This window comes from Clinocottus analis, unplaced genomic scaffold, assembly GCF_023055335.1.
Source record: "Clinocottus analis isolate CAN_PGR_092001 unplaced genomic scaffold, fCliAna1.0.p SCAF_28, whole genome shotgun sequence".
NCBI lineage: Eukaryota > Metazoa > Chordata > Actinopteri > Perciformes > Cottidae > Clinocottus > Clinocottus analis.
In genome coordinates, this window is record NW_027176020.1 from 2,894,428 (window position 1) to 2,908,668 (window position 14,241).

The following is a 14,241-nucleotide window of genomic DNA, read 5'->3' on the forward strand; positions in this document are numbered from 1 at the left end:
GTCATCTGTTCCCTTTGTTCGTCTGACCCAGCAGCTCATTTGGGATGATGTGATGTTGGGCTCTTGGTCGAGCGGCTGCAGCTCCCTTCCCACTTTAGTTTGTGCATATGTATGCACGGCCACACTTCCACGTTGCACTCCTACAGATGCAGACTCTCTCGCTCTCTCTGCCACACACACACACACACACACACACACACACACACACACACGCTCCGACTCTAATGGTTTGACCTCAGAGTCGGAGCAAATCCGGAGATTTCATTCCCTCCACGACGCGAAAACCTCCATTCACGTCCCAATGAGAGTTTAACCCGACGGACCAGCAGACCAGCGTTATACGCTCACTTAGAAAAACAGCCGGTGCGCTTCTTTAAACTAAAGAAGGTCGATTTTTGCTGGTAAAACTGGGACCAGTCCGAAAAAGAAGGTGAACTGGTCCTGAAGCTGGACGTCCCATCGGTGCCACTGCGCTGCCTCTCATGGGCCCTTAAGGTCAAGAGGATGCTGAGAGGAGGAGCCTGTCCCTTTGTACCTGTCTTTGTTCTTCTTCTCTTCATGGCTGGCCTCTCCTATATCTGCACACTGGTACACACACACACACACACACACACAGACACACACACACACACACGGCGCTCCCATTGTCGCTTTGGTCCCTTCAGTTCAGATGGTTAATGATGATGCTCAAAAAAGCTGGACTCCTATGCTCCTGTTAAGGACAGCGTGTTCAGTGTGTGCGTGTGTGTGTGTGCGTGTGTGTGTGTGCTAGTGACTCACTCCAGTCGAGTGTGTGTGAGTCAGTGTGCGTTCTGGAGGTAAGAGGAGCCCCTAGGGCCGGGGCTTATGGGAAACAGGAATGAGATCGCCGTAAGGAGACGAGAGAGGCCACTTGAAGACAGCAGCTCCCCAAAGTTGTTATCCTCCTTAACTTTCACACCGCACTGAAGTACGCTCAAGACACACACACACACACATGTACACACACGCACACACACAGACTGTACGCACTCAGCTGTTCATCCCAGCAGAAGCTCAGTGTACTTACACAAACACATTTTGTGCAAAAAATAAAAAAAGGAAAACGTTCTGAGAGAAGTGCTTTTGAATTGTAAGTGACACATCACACACACACACACACACACACACACACACACACACACACACACACACACACACACACGCCGGCAGCAGAGTTGTTGTTTCCCGTGTCCTGGTTTGAGCAGCTAACAACCGCTCTCCATACAAGAAGTGGACGCGTAGTCATCGTGACGTCAACCGTACGGTTTTTAAAGCTCACATCTTTCCGACGTTTCGGCCATCTTGTTGTTTTTTTTGTTCTGCAACCAGAAGTGACACGAGAGGGTCCAACCGAACGCCGAGTACGACATTTATTTTACGACAAAAAGCGACAGAAACACGGACAACTCACCCACTGAACGACGCCCTGTCAATCATCTTGTAGCCCCGCCCCTAAAGCATCCTCTAAATGACTCTAAATAGACTTTAATGTACTAAATGAACATCACGCTGTGTTGAAGAAGACATAAACTCATGTTTACAATGTTTACCGAGGGAATACATCAAGAGAGAAGTAGAGTCATTTATATAGACTTCTATACAACCACAGGAGTCGCCCCCTGGTGGTCAGGAGAGAGAACGTACGCTCGAGGCGCTTCACCAGCCAGTAACTATAAAATTCCAGCTGTTTTTTGTGTTTTTTACGATCACAATACGCTATAAAAGTGTTAAATGTGTCCAGAGGAGTTTGGACGCAGCGACACAACTCACAACAAATCACTTATTGACGTGCGACACTCGTACACAACTCCACAGCGACCAGTTTTACAGAGGCAATGGGGTCAAGTGAGTGATAGTGTGCGTGCGTGTGTGTGTGTGCGTGTGTGTGTGTGTGTGTGTGTGAGAGAGAGGGCATAGAGTGTTTCTGTGGTCATGAATGCCCTCCGATGTGACTGCAGGGCCGTGAGTCTGATTCCAGTTGTCGCTACCTCTCAGTTTGAATGTAAATCAGGAGCATGCAAGTGTGTGTGTGTGTGTGTGTGTGTGTGTGTGTGTGCAGTCCATCTTCATACTGTAGCTCATTTAGGACCCTTTAATATCGCCGGTGATTGCTTTTTAATAAGCACATTGTTGGAATATCTTCCAGTTTATTTGCTTTCCAGCTTTTCTTCTGTTACGCGACAGTGTTTAAATAAAGTTTCTCTTCGTCGGGCGTGTGTCACGGGGCCGACGACGTCGCCCGACTCATCTCGCGGCTCTTCAGCTGCATTTAAGGGACGAAGCCGAGATGGACGGAGTGGAATCAACTCTTCAGGAGAGGAGAGAGAAAAGGCGTCAAAGCCCAAGACATTTTGTTCTGAACGTGACCTTCAGGGCGTTCCCTCGGAGCCGGTGGAGGTCGCCGCCTCGCGGTGCGCCGGCTGTATGTTTTCTTCCGTCACGTCTGCAGGAGGTCAATAACATGTTTGTTTTTTATTGAGACAAATGACGTTGAATCGAATTAAAGGTCACCAGCCTGAGACGGATTTAAAGGAACGCGAACAAACCCACTTGATTTATTTCACCGATAACGTGCACAGTTTGTTCTTGACGCTCACGCTACGAGCGAAACGAGCAACTTTCACGCTACATTGTTTGTATTTTTTCTTGACTGTTTTAATGTTTTCTGAACTGTTTTTAATCTGCTTTTAATGGTTTTATGTGAAGCACTTTGTTGCTGAAATGTGCTATACAAATAAACTTGCGTTGCCTACGAGCAAAATGAGCAACTTTCACTCTTGGAGCAAAACGAGCAACGGGCCGCGAGTCGTTTTTCAACGGACGCCACGAACGCCGACGCTTTAACCGGTCGTGTGTGGAAAAAGTTCCTCGTGCTATAAACGACGTCAACGAGCGCTGAAGTCCTGTCGCTCGCGGTGAAATATTAGCACACTGACGACTATTACGAGTGTGATGGCGCCTCCATGGCGCCTCCGTGGCGCCTCCGTGGCAGAATATTTGTAATTTAGACTTTTTCTCTTGAGTCTCAAGTTTCTATTCGGTTCTCTGTGTGTTCTATTTACACTTTAGTGCAGAATTGTTGAGCCAAAAGTGTCGTTCTTGAGGGAAGTTTGACAATCCGATAAACGAAGCGAACAAAGTCCTGTTGAAAATGAACAAAATCGCCTGTTTTCATGATCGCAATCTGTCAAAAGACAAAGAAAAACAGCGTGACAATGTGAAAATAAGACAGTTATCACCTGAACACGCAGCGCTCCATCCTCGCTGTCCGCTTGCAGTTGGACTGGTTCTCTCGCCGCGTTCATGGCGCTGTTTTCTATCAGAGGAAAAAAACCTCATCGCGGACTGAAACACAGGGAGCGTTAGCCGCGGCGCGCGGTGGAGCATTTAGCCGCTAACGAGGCTAATATTCCCCTTTTCAGGAGTCGGTGGAGACCAAAAACAGATCTAAAAGAGAGAGAACATTGTACTTGCACGTGCCATAACTTTATAATAACTTTTATAATGTTTGTTCGGACGCGCGTGTCTTTGAACTCTCACGCGTGGACGGCTACTCATCGTCGGCGCTCCTTCGTACGTTAGCTAGCGGTTAGCATCGGGACGCGTTCGACCTTGACTCGATCGTGCCGGTGATTTACAGTTAGGGATACACATTCAAAATCATAAATTCTCCCAAGTATCCGTTCATTTTCCTCCCTGCTGTAATTGAATTGCCGCTCGGTGTCGCGCGGCCCGCAGCACTCGCTGGAGGTCGTTTTTAACAAGCGCTGCTGCTAAACACACGGGATGTGAGTGGCTGGCACAGTTGGTGGCGTTATGGCTTTCTTTCTAAAGGAGGGGGGGGTTCTGGCTGCTCAACGGCGGCCTGGACAGCTCACAAACCCTCGAGGCAGAGCGCCAAGGCGGGAGGGCCACGCACGGGGCAAGAGTTAAATATTCATAAAAAATGAGAAAGAGAAGCCGCGGCGGGTTCAGCAGGCGGGAAAAAAGAAAACGACCCCCCCCCCCCCTCCCGACCCCGCCTTTTTTTTTTTTTTCTTCACGCTAATTTAACTCGACTCATCCGCCATGAAAGTGAATCTTTGACGACGAGATCAGAGGACGGAAGCGTGGCGAAAGAACAGAGGACAAAGAAGACGAGATAAGACGGGAGGGAGAAGGAAATCCACCACCCCAAAAAAATATTTATAAAAATTAAAAAAAAACACGAGCAAACGGATTAAGACGGACTTTAGCGTCGGAGAGAGGAGACGGGGATCCGGTACAAAGGAGCGTCTGCGCCCCAGATCCGTCACTCCAATCCCTTAAAACATTCATTATGACGAGGAGCATCGATTCATCGTAATACAGGTGCTCGTGAATTATTCATCAGCTGGAACGGCTCCTCCGACCCAGCTGCGTTTCGGGGAAGCGGATCGGATTCGGACGGCCCGCTCGCGCTCTGAGGCCCGAAACCAAGACGCGTGTGTGTGTGTGTGTGTGTGTGTGTGTGTGTGTGTGATGGGATCACCTGAGGCCCTCAGGTGTGTGTGTGTGTAGATAGATATGTCTTTATTAATCCCCAAGGGGACAGTTTTTGGTCAAAGTAGCGTCCCACATGTACAGACATCAACATCATGTGTGTGTGTGTGTGAGCGCGGGTGCATGTGTGTGCATGTATGTGTGTGTGTTTGTTTGTGATGGGATCACCTGAGGCGCTCAGGTGTGTGTGTGTGTGTGTGTGCGTGTGTTTGTGATGTGATCACCTTAGGTGAGGAGGCGACGACGCTCAGGTGTGTGTGTGAGAGAGAGTGCGGGTGCGTGTGTGTGCGTGTGTGTGTGTGTATGTGTGTGTGTTTGTATTGTGATCACCTAAGGCACGTAGGCGATGTTGCTCAGATGTGTGTGTGTATGTTTGTGATGATCGTCTAAGGTACAGAGGCGACGTTGCTCAGGTGTGTGTGGTTGTGTGTGTATGTGTGTATGTTTGTGTGTGTGTGTGTGTCTCCAACCAATATGTGAGCCAAGAGAATAAAATTGGAAAAAGTGAAGGGGAGAGTGTGAAGATGACAGAGCAAAACTGAGAGAAATTGGCGGATGCAGAAGAAGAAGAAGAAGAAGAAGAAGAAGAAGAAGAAGAAGAAGAAGAAGAAGAAGAAGAAGAAGAAGAAGAAGAAGGGAAATGGGGTGATAAAGGCTGAATGGAGAATAAATGTTAAGCGCGCTAGAGTGGGAATGAAAAGTGGGAGGTGATAAAGAGAGGAGGACTGATAAGAAGAGCGATAGAGAGAAGAGGAGAGAGAGAGAGAGAGAGAGAGAGAGAGAGAGAGAGAGAGAGAGAGCTGTTGCTATCTGACCTTCACTCTCTCTCTCTTTCTCCACTGATCCTCCGCCAGAGGAAGAAGAAGGGATCTAATGGAGAAACGATGGAAGGAGGATGGCAGTAATCTGACTAATGCCGTATCTGAGAGGAGAGGACTCAGAAGGCGTCGTTCAGAGCGGAAGCGACGGAGGAAAGGTCGGCTATTCTTAGTCCGAGCCGAACCCCTGTGCTGCGTTCAAAACGCAGAGAGGTGAACCGAGCTGCGGGCCGGGAGGGGGAGGGGCCTAACACGTCTGACGTCTTACCTCGCGGGCGTATACGTGTCCATATCTGCGGAAAAAAATTCACGTTTCAGACTTTGCGGTGATCCTGTGAAGGAGACGGTCGAGTTCCTGCAAAGTGACGGCACAGTGGAGGAGTTTATTTAAAAAATGTTTTTATATGGCACCAGTTGAAGTAATTAATTCACAGAAGTGATAGTTACCAGACTTTTAACACTTTTTTTAAGGCGACTTTTTAGGCCTTTATTTGGTAGTGACTGTGGAGAGAGACAGGAAGTGTGAGGAAAGAGAGCCGGCCATGAAGCTGGAGACTCGCTGCTTCCTGTTAAAGTTGGACTCATTTCTTAACGGCGGCTGTGTGAAGGCAGTAAAGCACGTCCATGAATATGAGATATACGAGTCCCCCGGTTATTATTTTACCTCTCGGGCGTCGTCGAGTTTGGTTTATGGCGTCGTGGACTTCTCGCGCCGCGTCGAGCGCCTCCTTGTTCTCAAGAACAAAAAGCCCAAAACAGTCGTGACGTCGGACGCCGCGAATCCGCCCCGTTGCGTCTTCACAAATAATCATACAACAGAAAGTGAGGTCAAAGGTCAAGGTCACGCGCAGAGCAGCGTGCAGGGAGTGCACGGCGCTCCCGCCTCCATCGCCCCCCCCCCCCCCCCCTCCCCCCTCTGCCCGAGACCACCACCGCGCTGATTACCATACGCGTTGACATAATTAATCCGCTTATAAATAGCTCCGTTCGCAGTTCGCGGGGCCGAGCGCTCTGCCTCGCAGCGCCGATCATCAGCACGTGCGTGATGGGAACATCCTGCCACGCGAGTGTGTCTGGGATACACACTGTGTGTGTTTTTGTCTTTGTTTCCTTTGTCTGCGGACGCCGTTGACCCCGCCGCTCGCCGCTCGTGTGTCGAGTCGGGCGGGAAAACAGAGTTTGAGAAAGAGTTCGTCGCCCCTAAAGATCTCTGTAGCGCCTGTTGTGCGTTCTCCTTTCAGATAAAAAAAACAACGCACGTATCTTTAAAGAGCTCTGCTTGTGTGTGACGTCTATGTGTGCGTCTGTGTGTGCGTCTGTGTGTGCGTCTGTGTGTGCATTCCTCTGATTGCTGCTTGTTTCTCCTCCTTCGGTGCTATTTCCGTCCTCTCCGGTCCGCGGTGTGTCACGGTGCCGCGGGGCCGCGGCGATATTACCATAACGCACACGGCAGCAACACAATGCGTCTCGGAGAGGACGGATAGTTGACCCCCGCGCTGGTCGTGAGGCCGCGGGGCGCCTCAGGGACCAGACACGGGGCCCCACCTGCTCCACCGCGGTCGCGTAGCCTCTTTCTGTTGTTGCTTTGTGTCTCTTTGTAGTCGTTTCTTATGGGACAGTTTTCTGTCTCTTTTTGGGCCTTTTGTGTCTCTTTGTAGCTGTTTTATTGTGTTTTTTTGGTTGTTTTGCCCCTTTTTGTTGTTATTTAGCAAGTCTGGGTAGTTGTTTTGTGTCTATTTGTGTGTTTTGTGTCACTTCATATTTGTTTTAACTCCCTTTGAAGTCGCTTTGAGTCTCTTTGCAGCTATTTTGTGTCTCTTTGTAGTTGTGTTGTGTCTCTTGGTAGTCAATGTGTGTCTATTTGTAGTAATTTTTTGTCTCTTTGCATTGTTTTGTGTCTCTCTGTGGTCATTCTGTGTCTCTGGAGTCATTTTGCGTCTATTTGTAGTCATTTTGTGTCTGTTTGTAGCTGTTTTGTGCCTCTCTGTCGTGATTTTGTGTCTCTTTGTAGTTATTTTGTGTCTCTTTGTAGTTATTTTTTGTCTCTTCTCTTTGCAGTTGTGTTGATCTCTTTTCATTTGGAGTCTCTGTAGTTGTGTTGTGTCTCTGCATACCTTTAGTGTGTCTGTGTGTTGTTTCTCCCTCAACATTAGTCCTTTTAGTGTCACTTTGCAGCTGTTTTGCATCTCTTTCAGTCGTACTTCTTTTGGTCTGTTTGTCGTCCTCTCCCTCGTTGTGTTTTTTCTCTCTGTGGTCTTTATGAGTCTCTTCCAGGTCGGTCCGCATCTCTTTTTTGTTCCTCGTTTTGTCTTTCGTTCCCTGGGTTCGTGCCCAGTAGGCCGGCACAGCAATCCATCCACGAGCGTGTTGTACATCCTGTCCTGTCGGAGCAAACAGGGACCCGACCGCAGTCAGACAGTATCGAACTGAAGAAGAGAAAACATGTGCTGCCAAAGATTAATGTTGGGAGCAGACTATCTCATCGTAGGAGTGCAAAGGGGAGGCAGAGTGTGGGGGGCGTCCCGTATCCATCTCACGCTGCAGCATTTTCTAGGCAGTGCGTGTTTAAGGTGCAGGAATATGGAAACTGCAGTGCAGCATGCAAGCAGAAAAGTGTGACTTCTGCACGGCTGCAAAGGAATCAGACGACACGGCGAAGCTGCTGCAGGAACAGAGAGGACACACTCGTCTTCATCTCTATGTTTAAAGTTCAAGTTTCTTACTCTGATGCATGCACACGCAGACACACACACGCTCTTATCTGACAGGGTTCATACGGTCATGGAAACATGGAAAACATGGAAAAGTCATGGATTTCCAACACAAAAAAATCCCAAAAGTGTAGTAAAAGTCCTGTAAATGTTTTATATTCATGTGTTCATGACGTTCATTTACACTGAGTTAAAAAGAAAGAGCCTCAAACTATAAGCAGCATACATACAGGCATCTATATAAATGTTTATTCTTTTAATCAAACTATTGCCTCTCATTCATTTGTGTCATTTAAGGTTCACTGTATGCTTTGAATCCTCATTGTTAGTTTAAATACTACATTTGATCACTTTTTACTGTTTACACACTGATTTCACACAATGTTTGCTCATGGACATTTGGTTTAAAGTCATGGAAACCCGCTGGTCTAAATGTGTATGAACCCCGTCTGAACATGTGCTGTAGTTTTAGCTCCCGAGGAACTCGTCTTCTTCCAATTTGGTGGCAATTTTGTCTCGCTGCGCTTGGAAAGAAGTTTATGAGTGCTGTGATTCTCTGTATGCATATGGAAAGTGGCGCCGAGGCAAGTTGACACTGTTCAAACTCTCAACTGAGACGTCCGTGCTCTCACAGATTTAGAGAACTGTGTGCATTCGGCAAACGGCATCTTTGAACTCGAGCCTCGCAAGCCGTCGCACAAAAAGCCACCGTACTGAGGAGCGACGGGCCGGTGGGGGGGGAGAATAAAAAGAGCGCAAACACGGAGAATGTCAAGGACTTCTTCTGCCAGAACGATGTCTGAGTGGTTTCCCAGCCTGAGTGACAGAGGAAACAGACGGCGAGGCGAGCCTGAGCAGAGTGAATCATCCCGGCTGCCACCTCTTCCTGTGTTCTTCGGTGACGCTCAAATTATTTCCTCTCGTCTCGGGCTTTTACGAGGCGTTTGTGAATTCTCGCCTCGAATGCGGCCGCAAAATGCTCTCTGGCGAATGAAAATAAATGGATTCACAGTGTGAAGCGCAGGGCGGCTTTTGTTTTTCCTCATAAAGACCATGATAATTTTTTTTACCTGTATGAGTTATCGGCCTCGCTCCCTCTGGTACATGACCAGCAGCGTGCAGCTGTCTCCTGGAGGAAGTCATGAGTCTTTGTGAGGAGATGTTGAGATAAAGTCAAGAAAAGAAGAGGACTTAATCTATTTAACCTTCCTCTTATGTTAGCTGTCTGTTAGCATCTCTTGTGTTGGCTCGCTGTTAGCATCTCTTGTGTTAGCTTTCTGTCATCATCTCTTGTGTTAGCTTAATGTTAACATCTTTTGTGTTAGCTTGCTTTTCGCATCTCTTGTGTTAGCGTTCTGTTAGCATCTCTTGTGTTAGCTTTCTGTTAACATCTCTTGTGTTAGCTTAATGTCAACATCTCTTGTGTTAGCTTGCTGTCAGCATCTCTTGTGTTAGCTTTCTGTTAACATCTCTTGTGTTAGCTTTCTGTTAGCATCTCTTGTGTTAGCTTTCTGTCAACATCTCTTGTGTTAGCTTTCTGTTAGCATCTCTTGTGTTAGCTTTCTGTCAACATCTCTTGTGTTAGCTTTCTGTTAGCATCTCTTGTGTTAGCTTTCTGTCAACATCTCTTGTGTTAGCTCGCTGTCAGCATCTCTTGTGTTAGCTTTCTGGTAGCATCTCTCTTGTGTTAGCTTTCTGGTAGCATCTCTTGTGTTAATGAGTTCGTTTTGACCCATGTCACCTGACTATTACTCAGTCGTATTCGAACACATCTCTAAACTACATTTGTTTTATTTATTTACTCCTCTTTGACGCCTCCAACAACGACGACAAAGACAAGAGAAGTTACAATCTTTGGCTTGAGAGACCGGTTTTACACCGACTTAAACGGCGCGTGCCAAATTGTGGATGAAAGTTTAGTTTTTCCGAGCTTGGTCCTGGCTTTCATCCTCCCGCTTCTCTTTGAGAGGAGACCAGACAGTCGACGCACGCAGCCGCGAGCTGTGGACAAAGTCTAGGAGTGTTGCAAGGTGCAGCGAAACAAACGCCCCGAGGGGCCTGTTTCCTGTTGCTTTGTGTCTGTAACTCACCGCTCCAGCGTTCAGCTGTGAATGTCGTGTTTGTAAGAGGCAGCGACCTCACTGCGACACACACAGACACACACACGCGCACACACACACACACACACGTATACACACAGGAAAAAAAAGAAACTCACACCTGTCCCGAGGCGAGCTTGGCAGAGTAATGAGACGGAGCCGATCAGCCCAAACCGTCACAGATGGTGACAGAGAGCGACGGAGGGATGGAACTGACGGGCCTCCTCGCGCGAGAGAAATATAAATAGAGAGAGATAAAATAATAAGACGGGAGTCACACGGATCTGTGACGGGACATTATCAAGACGCCGCCCGACAATCCACCGGGCGGTTAAAGGTCACGGATGGATGTCAGTGTGGTTATGGCGAGGCAAAGCATGCCAAGAAAATGTGTTACAAGACCCAAAAGGAACTTTGTTAGCGGACTACTTAGTTACTATAAGTGAATTCCTAAACAGTATTTGTATTTACACATCAAAATGTGACCCAAATGAATGAAACCTAAATGATGGAGAGGGCAGTAAGTAAAAAAAGGGGCATTGTGTGAAGAGAGAGAAACAAGACAGACAAACCAAACCAGTGGTTGTTTTCCAAAGTGGCCCCGTGTGCACTCACGTGCACGAGCTTCTCTCTCTGGTGGAGATTTGTTCCCTTGAGGAAAGTGTGCCGATAGTGAGAGGAGACGAGGAGAGGGAGGATAGGAAGTGACAGTTTGGGGAAGCCTCTGCATGTCCTTCCTCCTACTGAAGGGAAAACCGGGTTAAGACAGCGAGTCTGCTGAGTGCCTAACACGACCTCGTTTTGTCTGTTTGCCACCCGAGGAACAGCGATCGCTAAACGCTGATCACCAAGAGGAGCAGGCAGATAAACAGCCGCACAATTTCCTCGCTGTGAGCGTAATCCTGAACTTTTGTAACTTCTCACACCACGTCATGTCCCAAAACTGTATATGTATAGAAAGACGACGCGTCCTCACGTCCTCTGAGGTCACTGCAGAAGCTTAATTTTACATTCAACCTCAAGTGTTTGAGGTTTAACTTTAAACCTTACCTCAATGGTTCAAGGTCAATGCAGAACCTTAACTTTAAACCTGAACTCAACAGTTTGTGATCAATGCAGAACCTTAACTTTAAACCTGAACTCAACAGTTTGTGATCAATGCAGAACCTTAACTTTAAACCTGAACTCAACAGTTTGTGATCAATGCAGAACCTTAACTTTAAACCTAACCACAACTCTTTCGTTATTTGGGGCAAAACCAATCGCGAGCCGGGCTTGTTAGTGAGAGAGAATCCACAGCTGTCAATCATGACATCAAACACGGCGTCAAAGAACTCATTAAAACCCAGATTATTGGAAAATATAACACTCAAACAGTAGTGATAAGAAACTACTGACAAAAAACTGACATGTTTGGGTCATGTCCGGTGTGCTAACATGGAGGAAGCCGGGTTTCTTACATATACGACAGTCAGCCACCAGGGGGCGACGTTTTGGGGATTTGTCAGGTTGTGTGTGTCTTTAAATACAGTCCATGGTCATTGACAACTTCAGCACAACTCGCTCTCCCAGTCGGACTCTTTATTCTTTAGTCTTCTGTCGCTTTCGGTTTCATTTCCTTCTCGTTTCCTCTTCGTCGCTTCTCTCTCCCCTCGAGTCTTCACATCTCTCAGGAGGTCTGGTCCAGTCAGTCCGAGTCTTAAGGTTGATCCGCTGCAGCCCCGCTCTCCATCCGTGACGCTCGTCTCCTTCAAAATGTGAGACAGAACCCCCCGCGGTGAGGCGATCGTTCAGTATCGATCGAGAAGCTTATCAAACCCCTGCAGATGTTTCGCAGACTTTTTCCTCCACAGATTTTGTAGCGGCCTTGTCAGGCCGGCTGGATCGATGGAGTATCTTTAACCCTCGCAGACGTACAGACTAATCCACCCTCGGGGGGTTTATCGTGGGGTTCACGGTGGATATTAAGGGGAATAAAAATTGAATTTCAGTTAAATATGCGTCCAAACTGGGCTGCGAGTCCTCAGGTTTTCATCATCGTTTCACATCTTCTAGCTGCAGCCTTTTTTCTTCCTCGTTTCGACTGCTCACAAAGCCCCGGCGAGTATTAGTCAGAAGGATAGATCATATCTGACTCCCTCGTCATCATCCCCACATCGCTCATTCCCATGTTCAGACCTCTGGCCTAATTGGTAGATGAGTGCGTTTTAATTAACAGCGTTAATACATCAGCCGGCAGAAACTGCAGCCGGATCCGGTCCTCTGCCTCCCCCTCCCCTCTCATGCTTCCTTCGAGAGCGTTTGCATACAAATAGTTTATAAATTTAATTTGTGTGTGACATTTTTCATTGTTTTGAATGGGGAAGGCGAGGAGGTGCAAGTGCAGCGAGGTCGGGAGCGAAGGAGCATGGGAAATATCCTGAAACCAGCGATGAAGCGATAGAAAGCAGCGCTCTTATCTCCTGAGATACGTGTGGAGGACGCGCCTCTTTAACCCTCTGCCTTCACGCTAATTAACACACACGTGAGGTCGCTGTCTGCGCTCGCCGCGGCGGAGCGGAAAACATGCGACGAGGCGCCGCCCCGGGGAGCTCTCCGGCACCCTGCACCCGATTTCCTTTTGACCTTTGACCTCTTCGCGGGATGAGATGGTTTTTTTTCCCGCCTCGTCGTGCGGTCTGAACTCACACCGGCTCGTTATCGTACGGCTCATTATGGACGGCAGATGTTTTGTCAAGAAAACACTCACATCCTAATCTCTCTCTCTCTCCCTCTCTCTCTCTCTCTCTCTCTCTCTCTCTCTCTCTCTCTCTCTCTCTCTCTCTCTCTCTCTCTCTCTCTCGCTCTGCTGCTGCTGCGCGGTGATTCGTTGGTGTGTAGCGCTGTGCACGAGAGGGTGGATGTGTAAGAGCTTTGCAGTCTAGTCACCTTTCTGTGTGTGTGTGTGTGTGTGTGTGTGTGTGCGTCTACGTGTGCGTGTGTGTGCAGCATAATAATGTTGCCATGTCCTAGACACCAAAGACCTACATTACCCAGAGGAAATCTATAATGTCTCACGGGATCATTTATCACAAAGGTTATCGCTGCATTGTTAACGGCAGTGTGTGTGTGTGTGTGTGTGTGTGTGTGTGTGTGTGTGTGTGTGTGTGTTGTACACCTTTTTCTCGGGAGTAATTACATCCTTTTTCCTCCCTCGCCTCTCTCCTGATACTCTGCCCTTCATCTTCGACCATATGTACTGATTATTCTCTGCTTTCTTTTCATGCTCTATCTTCCCTCATTAATCTCCTCCTCTCCTCGTTCCCTCCCTCCTCTTCCTCCTCCTCTCCTTCCCCTCCAGACGAGGGCCAGACGGTGTGCCACAGTCCCCCAGAGCTGGCGGGCCAGCGGATGGCGGAGGTCGGCATGCAGCTGCGGGCGGACTGCCACCAGGGCCTGGGCTACTGGGACTACCTCTTCTTCATCGCCATCGGCTTCGTCATCTTCTCGGCCGGCACGGTGTCGGCCTGGGTGATGGGCGTGCTCATGGTGCTGTACGAGCGCTACAGCAAGAGGAAGAGCGAGGAGCTGGACAGCGACGACGAGGACGATAGGGGAGGGATGGGAGGCGGGGGAGGAGGGGGAGGAGGAGGAGGAGGGAACCAGGGGAACGGGGACCTGAGCAAGCCTGGCATGCAGGTGTGACAGACTGACGTGAGAGGAGGAGGAGGAGGAGGAGGAAGAGGAGGAGGGGGAGGAGCCAGAAGGGACGAGAGGACTCTGAGACCAAAGGCTCTGCAACGAACCGAGATCTGACTGTCGCTCTGTGTTCCAGATTTAGATATCACGATATGCTCTTCACCATATGGGACAGAACGTGCGTGAGCGTGTGTGTGTGTGTGTGTGTGTGTGTGTGTGTGTGTGTGTGTGTGTGAGTGTGTGTGTGTGAAAGAGAGACAGACAGAGACAGCAATAAGGATGACCATGCCTTCACTTCAGGAGTACAGAATGACCTCTGAGAATATTGAGAGCAATAACCCCCATACACACATACACACACAAACACACACACACACGCACACACACACACAC

At 48.5% G+C, this 14,241-nt stretch overlaps 1 protein-coding gene across 1 annotated transcript in view; it reads left to right on the forward strand.

The window, feature by feature from the left end:
* lrrc52 (leucine rich repeat containing 52) overlaps window positions 1–13,854 on the forward strand; it is a 15,334-nt gene extending 1,480 nt beyond the window's left edge. The window contains exon 2 of the mRNA XM_068593088.1: window positions 13,511–13,854. Within this exon, the coding sequence (XP_068449189.1) occupies window positions 13,511–13,854 (344 nt within the window). The remainder of the gene's footprint in view (window positions 1–13,510) is intronic.
* The last annotated feature ends 387 nt before the right edge of the window (window positions 13,855–14,241 follow it).